Source organism: Thamnophis sirtalis, unplaced genomic scaffold, assembly GCF_051295495.1.
Source record: "Thamnophis sirtalis isolate CommonGarterSnake01/CBP01778 unplaced genomic scaffold, rThaSir2_p1.2 scaffold_6, whole genome shotgun sequence".
Taxonomy (NCBI): domain Eukaryota; kingdom Metazoa; phylum Chordata; class Lepidosauria; order Squamata; family Natricidae; genus Thamnophis; species Thamnophis sirtalis.
In genome coordinates, this window is record NW_028261386.1 from 64,938,521 (window position 1) to 64,950,923 (window position 12,403).

At 44.5% G+C, this 12,403-nt stretch overlaps 1 protein-coding gene and 2 long non-coding RNA genes across 6 annotated transcripts in view; 2 read left to right on the plus strand and 1 right to left on the minus strand.

The window, feature by feature from the left end:
* The window catches only part of LOC148044999 (uncharacterized), a 31,234-nt gene extending 25,054 nt beyond the window's left edge, over positions 1-6,180 (plus strand). Inside the window, exon 5 of the long non-coding RNA XR_015696973.1 lies at positions 6,030-6,180. This is a non-coding gene — a long non-coding RNA (uncharacterized LOC148044999). The remainder of the gene's footprint in view (positions 1-6,029) is intronic.
* Positions 4,621-9,984, minus strand: LOC148045000 (uncharacterized). Of its 2 annotated transcripts, none has more exons than XR_015696972.1 (3): positions 9,532-9,984; positions 5,680-5,749; positions 4,621-4,968 (listed from the first exon to the last, which is right to left on the minus strand). It is a non-coding gene; the product is annotated as an uncharacterized LOC148045000 (long non-coding RNA). The 2 variants fall into 2 exon arrangements; XR_015696971.1 differs by having other exon boundaries at positions 9,706-9,981.
* Positions 9,985-10,130: 146 nt separating this feature from the next.
* Positions 10,131-12,403, plus strand: part of ADSS2 (adenylosuccinate synthase 2) — a 48,628-nt gene continuing 46,355 nt past the window's right edge. The window contains exon 1 of one of the 3 annotated variants that reach the window (XM_014057255.2): positions 10,131-10,469. In XM_014057255.2, coding sequence (XP_013912730.2) covers positions 10,131-10,469 — 339 coding nt within the window. Of the gene's footprint in view, positions 10,470-10,965; positions 11,251-12,403 lie in introns of those variants that run through there. The other 2 variants (XM_087718013.1, XM_087718012.1) reach the window with 2 other exon arrangements.

Below are 12,403 nucleotides of genomic sequence, written 5' to 3' on the forward strand. Positions count from 1 at the left end.
GTCAACTATCCAGGCCCAACCCCCCTGCCGGGCCTGCTCGTGAGTGGGAGGCTCCGAGAGGCCCATGGTCTCGCCTCCACATCGATTTCGCTGGTCCCTTCCACGGCCAGAACTTCCTGGTTGTGGTGGATGCCTACTCCCGGTGGGTGGAGCTAGTCCTCATGGGCTCTACCACAGCCGAGAGTACGGTCAGGGCTTTACGGAAACTGTTCGCAACCCATGGGTTGCCGGACGTGATGGTCTCGGACAATGGGCCCCAGTTCACATCCACCATTTTCCAGGAGTTCTTGGCCGAGCAAGGGATCCGGCATGCGCCCATAGCCCCGTACCACCCGGCCAGCAATGGCCGGGCAGAACGGGCTGTCCGCTCAGCAAAGGAGGCGCTGAGCCGCATGGACCGGGGCGACTGGCAGGCGAGGGTGGCGGCTTACCTGCTAAGCCAACATTCCACCCCCTGCCCAACTACCAACAAAAGCCCCGCGGAGCTCTTGATGGGCCGGCGCCTGCGGACTTCCCTGGATAGGCTTCACCCGCTCTATTCAGGGGATCAGCCGAGCAATCTGGGGGTTCTCCCTCCCCGGTCCTTTAAGTTAGGGGATTCCGTGTGGGCCCGGTCCTTTGCGGGGGAACCAAGATGGGTGCCAGGTTCTATCATTGCCCTGACCGGCCCATGTTCTTTTAGGATCCAATTGGCTGATGGATCCCAATGGAGACGCCACCTGGATCAACTAAGGAGGCGTCTCCCGTCGCAGGCTGGTGGCCGCGAACCCCCGAGTGACAACACCGCAGTACCGGGGTTGCAATGTGAAGCCTTCGCCACTCCAGGCCTCAACCTGCGCCAACCACAAAGTTCTCAAGCCGAGAGATCGCAACTAAGGGCCTTCGCCACACCAGGCCCCCACCTGTACCAACCCCAAAGATCTCAAACCGAGAGACCGCAAACAAGGGCCTTCGCCACACCAGGCCCTGCCTACCCAAGCGCCAACTACAAGGACGCCGAACTAACAGCTCAATCCGAGGACACTACACAGAGGGTCCCTCCTACGACCAGTGACGCGCCCCCACGGCCAAACCTACCTTTACAGTTGAGCCCGCCTTCTGGGCCTTCCCGAAATGGCGTGCCTCGGAGCTGCACTCCCTTCAGGGAGGAGCTACCACGAGGAGGTCCTCCTCCGCCGACGACTTCCCCTGCAATGAGAAGATCTGGGCGGGTCCGGCGCCGCCCAGCATACCTTAAGGACTACGCATGCTCCGTTTCGGGCATGCGCAGAACTGGGGGAAAGGGGTGTTAAATATTGGTTAATATTCATGATGCCAGTAACACCCTCTGGCTTTCTGATTGGCTGAAAGCCCCAGAGGGTGTTGCCGGCCGAACGTTACTGTTGATTGGCCGAGGGACTGACGTCAGCGGTTGCTGTCTCATCCCCGGCCGGTGATTGGTTTAAAAATTAGTATAAATACCTTGGCGCGAGTTTTGTTCCTTGAATCGCTGTCATCCAGAATAAACCAAGTTGTTTGTTGAAACCTGGCTGCGCGTCGTCCCTCCGTCAAAATATAAAAGTCTGCTGCGTATGTGTGGGGTCGCTATTGACCTATTTGCCCCGGCGGTAGGGACGGTCACCTTCTTTCCTGAAAGGGCCTCTTCCCCTGGAGTTGGAACCTAGGCCTATCCCTGGTGTAGTGCCTATCCGATCTCGGAAAATATCTGCTCTGCTGCGCTTCCTGATCTGACTGACAATAGGACTGCTTCCGAAAGTAAGGCGCAGATTTTTGCTCCAACTTCTTTGTGGGCGTAGGCATGACCTTCTTTTTATTCTTGTCCTCAACGAAAATTGGGTCCAACAGGGTACCGAAAAGGGATCCCCCAGAATAAGGCGATGATGCCAGGTGCCACTTTTCCTTGTTCTCCGCTTGCCACCTCCTCAGCCACAGAAGACGTCGGGAGGTCACTGAGGCGCCATTGCCCGTAAGGTATACTTCATGGCATGCAGAGTGGCGGCCGCAGAGAATTGAGCAACAGCAACCAGCTTGTTGAGATCTTGATGAGTACGCACCTCCTCAGGCGGAATCCTTTCCTGCATCTGTTGTAGCCAAAGGATAGCCGTGCGGCTGAAGAACGACGCAGAGGCAGCTGCCTGGATGGCCTACGCAGAAGATGGGAATGTTTTATGAAGGGTCAGCTCTGCCTTCTTGTCCTTGTCCTTCAAGTAATCATCCACATCACCGGACACCACCGTTGACATGGACGCCAATGCCACCACTGGAGGGTCCACTGTGGGCACCTGCAACGCCCCAGAGAAACTAGATTCCATGTTAAAGAACCTCCTATCACTGCTGCTGGGGTTGGGAAATGTTCCTGGCTTTTCCCATTGCTTCTTAACTACCTCTAGGAACAACTTTGGGGCAGGGAGGTCTTCCTTCGCTGGAGGAGGCTCTGAGTAAACTTGATCCTCCGGCTTTTTCTCCAGACCACCACCCTTGGCACCTGACTTGGCACCCTCCATCTCACCCAGTTGCGCTGTGGCCCTGGCTTTGCACAATAGTGATTTGAATAAATCTGGAGGAAACAGGCCAGAGAATGCTGGTGCCTCAGGTTTTGAGGGATCAGACATATCTACCTCTTTCTGAACCTGATTCCCCACCATGGAACCCTCGCTTGCCAGAGGAGAAACAGGCCCACGCACCTCCAAGGGGGAAGGCCTCAGCCTGGCCTGAGCAGTGGCACCATCCCCAGGACCTCCTATCCATTGCGGGTTGCACAGACCCCTTCTGTAACTCAGCAGAAATTCCATGTGAAATTGCAGAGGAGATTAACCTCTGAATGCTTGCTGGAAGCTGCTCCATGTCTCTAACAAAGGAATCCTTGTCTTGTGCATAGCCTTCAGACCGTGGAGCCAATGATGGCCTGATGGGACTATTCCCCCTGGCCCCCCTGCACTGAAAAGGATCCCTTAGATAGGGGCCCTGTTCCACCATGGAGAGTGGGGGGGGAGATGAAATGTCCCTGAGATACACGGGGGAATCCCCCCTAGTGAGGAGACCGAGACCTGGATCTAATGGGCCATCTAGACCTCAAGGGAGAACTAGGCCTACCCCTCTGTTCAGCCCTGGACACCTGCTTTTCCAGAGCCCTGTGCTTCCTTTCCTCATCCTTCTGCAAGGCCTTGGAGGATTTTCCAGCTGCTGCAGTTTTTTGCAGTCTCACAGAGGCTGTGGGCCTCACTTGGGCCCCACTGGAGGTCCCCTCCCCAGGGGACAATAGGGGGGGGGAATTTGGCCTCTCCTCTGCCATGGCACCAGGTCAGGGCCCCACCAGGCTCAGCCCACCAGAAACAGCAGTGACCAAAAACAACTTCACCCAATCACTCACGGCCTCCACATGACGAAATCAGCCTATGGTAGATCTTTCCTGCCCCTTTTGCAAGCTGCGCTACTCCAGGCCTCCTAGCGTCGATCTGGGCCTGCAGGGCCTTGCTGCTGCCGCCGCTGTAAAAAAGATGGTCACCCAGGAAGGCAGGGATGAAAACAAGGCTTCATAGTAGCCTCTGTCCCAGCTCATGTGGCCTGCAAGAATTCAGCCCCCAAAATGGCCACCATAATGCCCTCCTGCCTCTAAAGCCCCAAGAAGCAACTTTTAAATCCCTTGCCAGTGGCTGGGAGTGAGCCACACCAAGGGGAGGCTTCCAGGTATCAGATGGAGGCAAGGGGAAGAAGGCAGGGAGAAGGAATTTGTAGGATGGCACTGGATTGTTTTTGGAAGAATCAGAACCAAAAACAATCTTTCTTTCTTTGGCCAGACAGAGTTGAAACTGGGAACCAGAAGCAAGGAGCACAGAGGCGTGGCTTCAAATTAACTCTGTCTCAAGGCCAATTGGACATCACAATACCCAATCCTGGCTAATCCTGCAAAATTCCTCCAGAAAAACTCTGAGTTCTGGTTCCGCTTTAGGCACCAGGCCAGCTGTGTGACCTTGACCAGTCACTCTCTCGGCCCTAGGAAAAAGGCAAGGACAAGCCACTTCCAAAATCTTGTCAAGAAATCTGCAGGGACTTATCTAGTCAGTTATTAGGAGTCGAGAACTATAGTGCACATGCACATAAAACCACTACTGTGGGGAAAATGTCATAAATCCTGTTTTTTGTTGAATGTTCATCACAGGTGAGGCCAAGTCCTTGTGACTGAATATTCAAAATTTGTTCTTTAGCCAGAACTTTAGCCCCCATCCCCTGTACTGCTTTGACTTGTTTGCTTCATGAAGAATAAAATCAATAAATCACTGTGTGATAACTTACAGATGGGCTGCTGCAAAGCCTTCTGCTCAGACAAAATGGTAAACCTAGATGCCAAGTGTGTACAGGAAGTCCTTGACTTACAACAGTTCATTTAGTGACAGTGCAAAGTTACAATGGTACTGAAAAAGATGACATGACCATTTTTCTCTAGAATATTTTATTTTCATTTCCATGACATATAATCACATGTATATCATTACACTGACAATATCATGTCATAAAAGAAGACAATATACATGTGCCCTCATACTACTTTAAAATCAAGCCTGGAATAATTTCCTCCCCCCCCCCCAAAAAAAACCAACCCCCCCCCGACTTCCCAGAACCCGTACACGGTATGGATATTTAACAACCACAGTCTAAAATATATTGGAAAAAAGAATAAGAAATTGATAACATCTTTACATTGAACTTAGCTCCTCCTTGCTAAACTAACTTTAAACAATTTAAATCATTCCTGATCTTAAGCAAAAGCTATCTGGAATTTCTTAGTCCCGTATTTATTTTGTATATAATCAATCCATTTTTTCCAGTCTCGTTTATATCTCTCATTTGAATGGTCCTTAAGGTATGCAGATATTTTAGCCATCTCGGCTAAATTTGTGACTTTCAATGTCCATTCTTGAATTGTAGGCAAGTCTTCCTTCTTCCAGTATTGCGCCACCAACAGTCTTGCTGCAGTTATCAAGTGCAAAATCAAGTTAATCTCTACCGCTGTACAGTCAGTAATTATACCTAACAAAAATAACTGAGGAGTAAACTTTATCTTTTTTTAAAGAACATTTTGCATAATCCACCATATTTTAATCCAAAATGCCTTAACCTTTTGGCAAGTCCACCATATGTGGAAATATGTAGCATCAAGAGAACCACATCTCCAACATTTGGGTTGTAAATTCGGATACATAGAAGCCAACTTTTTAGGATCTAAATACCATCTATAGAACATCTTGTAAAAATTTTCTCTCAGGTTTTGGGCTTGTGTGAATTTCACATTCCTTACCCAAATTCTTTCCCACGTATCCAACATTATTAGTTCTTCAATATTTTGAGCCCTCTTTATCATGCAATCTTTAACTAATTGACCATGACCATTTTTCATAGTATCTCCATGGTCAAGTGATTTACATGTGGATGCTTGACAACTGATTTATGATGGTTGCAATGTCCTGGGGTCATGTGATCACTGTTTGTGACCCTCTGACAAGCAAAGTCAATGGGAAAACCAGACTCACTTGACAACCGTGTTACTAATTTAATAACTGCAGTGATTCAGTTAACAAATGTGACAAGAAAAGTCGTAAATTGGAGCAAAACTCACTTAACAAAATTATCACATAGCAACATAAATGTTGGGCTCAATTGTGGTCACAAGTCGAGGACTACCTGTATCATGAGGTCCGATGCTTTTTGTCTCATCTCAGCAAATAAGAGGTAAGTAGTTCAATTTTTCATCCTCAAAGTACAAAAAAGATGTTTTAAAATTTAGAAATTTCATTTTTCTCAATAATCAATATTAAACCAGATTTCAAACTGATAGCATCATTTAGTTTTTTGCATGCAGTTTTTTATATTTATTTTGAGCAGTTTACACATAAAGGAGAATAATTTTGAAAACAAATTCTAATCCTGCTTTTTTGATCCTGTTGTGCTATGCTCCCTTGCCTTTTTTCAGCCAAATTCATGTGCTGTGTCCTGTTTCTTATTTATTATAACCATAATATTTTTCATATCAGAGATGCTGGAAGAGAAGAAATCTGTATTGCCAGAAACACAGTTGTAAGAAGGAGCAGGACCAATACCAAAATCCTCATGGTTCATTATTAGATGAGCAAGCATCCACCACCATTAATTTCAACAAAGCTGATTTACCCACTCATATACATGCAATGGAGAAATACATATTTTCCCCTTGAGGTTTTTCTCAGCATGTATTTTTCTGTTATGCACTATGTTTGTTTTCTCTTGATTTTCCTCTTCTTCCCTGCATGATTAAGAATACAATACAAATACACAGGAGGAAGGAATTTTACTCCATATTTAAGGGTATAATAATGCCTACTGATGCTCACTCACAGCAGTCATTTATGTGATCACTTCCAACTGCCCTGTCAAAAGAACTTCAGAGAGTGAAGAAAGCTACAAAAAAGAATGTCAGTCCAACTTCTTTCTATCTTCAATCAAGGATTAATGATTCTATGGAAAGGTTCCAGGAAACAGAGGAAAGCTAGCAAGGATAATCCCAGGAGTCCCCTTGTATTCCAGATGGACTGCACTTTTCCCACACAAAATCACTCAGCAGGAGGAATTTCTATTGCTAAAAATACTGCCTCGTACAATTTTATTCATGAATTTTGCAAACTTGTCTTGATATATACATTGCAAATAAATAAAAAATAACAGCACCAATATTTTGAACAATCAACATTATCTTCATATCACACACACACAAAGATTGTGCTGCTTTTAAAAATACTTAAGTATGTGTTCAAAATCAACATTTCAAATTTAACTAAATGTGTGAAATGTTTGTTCTATAGAACTGCATGCTTAGAAGAGGATTCAATGGAAAAAGTCTACAAATTCCCATTCTGTAGATTATCGCCATTTCACATTATTCAATTATATTTGGAACCTTGACTCTTGAATGAAAGGTGGGATATCAAATCTAATAAACAAATTGATAAATAATAAATGAAAAGACAGATTTAAATAAACTAAGATCTCTACTGAATTCATATGGTACGTGCCATAATGTAGTAGTTCTATTGTAGGACTGAGTGCTCTGAATTAAACACTAGTAATTTTTAAAATGTTTGTTTGTTACCATTACATTGCCCTTTTCCTTCAGCATAACACTATTTGTTCCCAACAACTGCTTTGTGAAATTTGCACTGAGACAGCAACTAGCCCAAGTGAGCTTCCATGTTTGAGAGTAACGTGAAGCTGGTCTCCTCAGCCCTAGTTCAATATGTAGATCACTATGGAGTTTTTTTTTAGAAATTAGACTTCTCACATCAGTAATACTATATACCAATTAACTAAAAAGATTAAAGAGTTATTCTTCTAATTTTTATGTATGTATTTTTCTATCTTCAACATGGCTTTAAATTATTGATTAGTTATTTTTTGGAGTGTTACAAAATTTTAAGTTTCAGTTTTATCTATAGTTATAAATATGACATTGTATATGATGAGCTGTCTTTTTCTCCTAGAATACTTACATTTAATGACATATTCATGGCATAGATTTTCATAGAATTTTGTAAAGACCTAGTTTCGCGTTTTGGCAATACAGATTTCCTATCTTGGTAATTTTTTTAACATATCATCCACTATTGTACCACCTGTAGGAATGTCCCCTCCCTTCCCCGATTAAAATAGTATTTATTCTTAATATTAAAAATATAATTAAATTAAAAATAATAAAATATTTTCCCCAAAGGAGAAATTGAGAGAAATCTTAACAAAGGCAGAAACACAGCCCCAGTCTTCCTGCCATAGGCAAACAGCCTCGAGCTTGAAAAGGCTGGTCTTTTAGAATGGAGATTCTGTACCCATTCAGAAAGATTGGGCCAATCTATTCATAAGCAGAGAGATTCCAAATAAACAATACAATTAGGCAAGCCAGAACTGACAAGATTAGCTCTGATAAACACCTAGGATTTGCATTTCCCCTTTTGCCTGTAGAGCCAGCCATAATCCCTAAAGGATCCCATAAAAACAACCATTAAAATATAAAAATATTAAAGGACACATTCTTAAACAGGAACACACATCTCAAATCAAAAAGCTCCAAAGAATGTTTGTCAGCCATCCAAGAAACATGCTGCTGTCACTGAAATTTCTGACATCAAAATAAACAGAGACTTTCTTTCCTGCACCCAGCCTCCATTTTATTTCCAGCATCTTTCTCCCGCTTGGAAACGGACTGGATTTTTCTTCCAACATGTCTAAATGTTAGACTCTAGTCTAAAACAATGTACTACATGCAATTTTAAGCAATTACATCCCCAAACCTATGTATTGAAATAGTCAAACATGGAAAAATCATTTGTAAAGGAAAAATGCAAAATGGTGGGTGAAGAGTTTTTATACTTTGTCCTCACAAAGTACCAAGTTGTCCTCTTCTGCCCCACCAAACTTGCCCCCCCCCAAGTCAGTTCCATGTTAAGATGTCAATGTCCATGAGTTTATCATGCAGCCCACACCCACACAGGCTTTCAATATTATAATAACCATAGATTAAACAATCAGAAAGACATCATACAATATTGTACCAGTAGATTTTTTTCTTTCTGAAACATGATTGGATTTTCTTTTTCAAATTTGCATACACATTGTGCAATAGGCTCAGTAATTGCACATCACTTCAAATAGTATTTGCAAATTAAAAGCTGCACTTTCTACTACAGACAAATCTATTACCAGGATTATCTAGTTTCAGAAGTGTGAACAGCTACTACATTACAGTACTGTATTTAGTCAATTTCTATAGCCATCCATGTCAATCCAATAGACTGAGCAACAATATCGCAATTAAAACCGTAAAAAGTTACAAATTTTATATAGATAGATAGAGCAAAAAAATTAATAGTGCAACCAGGTAATGGAGCCTCTTACACTTTCAGGATCCCAGGCAATATATAACTCTCCATACTGTTTAATTTCAAGTCCCATTCTATCTCACTGATAATATGTCTGATAAGAAATCACGTTCAACAAGATCTGAAAACCAAAATACATTGGCACCTTTGCTTTAAGTAGTAAAAATATGTGGAATTCACCAAAAAGGGAGAGTGATCATATGACTGTAAAAGGTAGCTGACAAGTATTACTTTTTATTAAGTTTATTAAGCCAAAATGTGGCTTTACATGTCATGTGAATCAAGCTAATGCTATTAGTAAACTGTGTCTTTTATGGTTTAGCTCTGTAAAGCACTCAGAGTGTGCTGTAAAGCACTGTGAAGTCCAAGTGCTATGTTCTTTATGTAGGTTCAAAGCTGTAGAGTACACCAATTGGATAGTCATCAATTAAGCGCTTCTTAGCTCCTACCTTGCTCAACTACAGGCTAAGCAGCAACAAGTTAGCTCGAAAAGAGAGCTATTAATACCCCCATATTGTTATTAACAAATTATGGTGCTCTTAAAGTCTTATTCCCCACCCCCACCCCAAAGGGTCCATTTGAGATTGCAGTAGAATGCAGCCATATGCTTTTTCTCCAATGAGATACGCACTAGTATGTACCAGCAGTGCCCCTTGAGATTCTCTCTAGGATAAATTTTGTACAAAAGAACTCATGAAATCTGGCATCAGGACTCAGAACAAGAACAGAGTAATTACATTTCAACTTCCTATGGCACTCTATTACGGAATTCAAAAAGAAAAAATAAGTCTTGAATAGAACTCACAACATACTCGTTAACCGATAAGGCATTTGTAATTTTTCTGACACCCAACCTTTATCCTACACAAGCAACCCTGTCCTCCCTTCCCAACAGAATCCCTCATCAGCCGAGTGATGCATCTGATGAAATGAATAACGAATTTGGAAAGATGCTACCAAACTACTCCAGCTTTTTTGCTACCCTAGAGCAGTTTTCCTAAAATGGTGCAACCGCTTCCCAGTAGCCCCATCCAGCTCGCTCCTTTCCACGCTCGGGCGCTACGAACAGCAACTACGCTTCCCAGGATGACCCGCGGCGACGTTAGCCCAGGAGCACTCTGGGCAGCGTAGTCCCTTCTTCTATATATGGGCATGAAGCGGCATCCTTTTCACGTTATGCAGATGAGGAGGCGGGTCTCTTGATCCCGCGTACAAGAGAGCTATCGAAGAATGACCAATAGGCGGCGGGCAGCGCTGTTGTCGGATGCGGCAACGGTGTACCTTCTGTATGAGAAGGCGGGGAAGAAGGCGCCTTCACCGGCCGAGCAGTTTCCTCCTTTTCTCCTCGCATGTGTCTTGCAAACGAGGAGGGAACAGTCGTCTGCGGGAGCCATGTCTGAAAGCGGCTCCGCGTCCGCCGCCGCCGCCACCATCCCAAATGGAGGGAGCGTCGCTCGGCATCCCGGCAACCTAGTCACTGTAGTCCTGGGAGCACAATGGGGCGACGAAGGGAAGGGGAAAGTGGTGGATCTTCTCGCGCAGGACGCGGACATCGTCTGCAGGTGCCAGGTGAGAACCCCGATGGGCCGAAGGGGTGGGTGGGTTGTCACCTTGAGCCTACTGGAGGCGAAGCCTTTGCCGGCACAAGACAAAGGCGGCAACGGCGGGATCCAGAGGCACCTTTGGAACCTTTCCCGCCTTAAATTGCGAGAGAGGCTGCCGAGTGCTGGGTCGATTAATTGCGCCCCTCCATCTCTTGCCCGCCTCTCGGGCTTGCTTATCCTCCGCCAGCCCCGCTTTTCTCAACAAAGGAGGATTCCCGGCTACGTTTACCCAGATTGCGCTAGTGCCGGGTCGCCGCAATCTTCCGCTACCCGGAGGTTTTCCCGTGCAGGAGATGCTGCGCGCGAGTTCCCGTCTTTCCCAGCCCCCCGACGACGCTGCTTTATGACGGGACCGGGATCGCGGCAACCTCTTCCTCTTTTGGCTTCTCCCTCTCGGAGAGCCCGTTACGGCTATTTCCCGCCTGGGGAGGTTTAAGGGATGGCTTTGCCGCCCGCCAGAGTCCGTTTGTCCCTTGTTCCTGCAGTGCAGTAGGCGCGCGATTTGGGCGAGGCAGAAAAGCCTTCGCGGGACCAAAGGAGTTAAGGAGAGCGATGGTGACGGCGGAGGCCTTTGCTCGCCCGTTACCGGGGATCTGCCCTTGTCTCGCTCCCATCCTAAACTCGCCAATGTGCAAAGAATGAATATTTGGGTGCCGTTCTCGTTGTGCGTCGGTTACATAGAAAGCAGCAGGTTTCCCTCCCATCTGAACAAGCAACTAGGGGTCCGACAGTCTTTTTTTTTCCAGGTGCGAAAATATACCGAGATCCCACATCTCCCTATTTGTGATCTTTCTGATGTTATTCTTATCAGTTAGGTACACTGAGGTGCTGTGGAAGTGATATAAGAGCAGCCGGTGCAATCCATCAAGATTACTCTTTAAAAAATAGTCTGTGGTTAGATATTTTGCAGGAATTGAGTTAGTCCATACATAGATCATCAAATGGAATTACAATTTGCAATAGAATTTACTTCTAGACTAAACTCTAGGCAAATATTCAAAGCTAAATCCATCTCTGCCAAGAAATTCGTAATTTTATCTTCTCCAGGTTCTCCAGTCTTCAAAAATGATAAAACAGTCTGTTATAAATACCTGAAAGTCTATGCAAGTACTGGGAATGTTCTGTGTCTAAGCTGTCATCTGTTTATTTCAAACAGGCTGAGACTAGGAAAAGGTTGCTCAGTCATAAGTAATGCCATGAAATAGCAGTTTCTGCTTTTTGTTTGTTTGTGTGTGCACAGGTGTTTGTGTTTGTGCAGGCTTTTGAGTCAGAGTCGACTTCTGGTGATGCTTGGACTAGTCCCTATAGTTTTTTTTGGCAAGGTTTTCTGGAAATAATTTGTCCTTGCTTCCTTCCTAGGACTAAGAGAGAGTGACTAGCCCCAGCTGGCTTTGTGCCTAAGGCAGGACTAGAACTCCTGGTTTCTACCCTGATGCCTCATCCTCTTCACTAAACTTAGTTGTATCTAAGTTTCATGCTTAGAAGTTGAAAACTACACTCCCTACAATATCTAGGTTAATTTTAAAAGCTAAGTAGGCTTCATTGTTTGCTTTGTATATCTTAGGACAAAACCTTGACACTCTTTTTTGTTTGTTTTTAAAGAAGAAACAAAAACAAAGCACACTGGCTTTTTTTAGGAACACCAACGTTTGTTTTGTTGGAGTGATTTACTTTATACATATTTGGCAGTATAACTGAAATAAAATTCTCCTGTAACTTTACAGAATTGTAGCATTGAAAACTATGGACATTTTGCTAATAGAAACAAAGATCAGAAACCCAAAGGATCAGTTTGAATTAGTCTTTTCTTGTTTGCAGCATCAAGATCAAGCAGGTAATTACATTTAAACAATGGACGTAGATATTGGTTCATGTAAGAGTTTTTTAGCACTTCTCTTG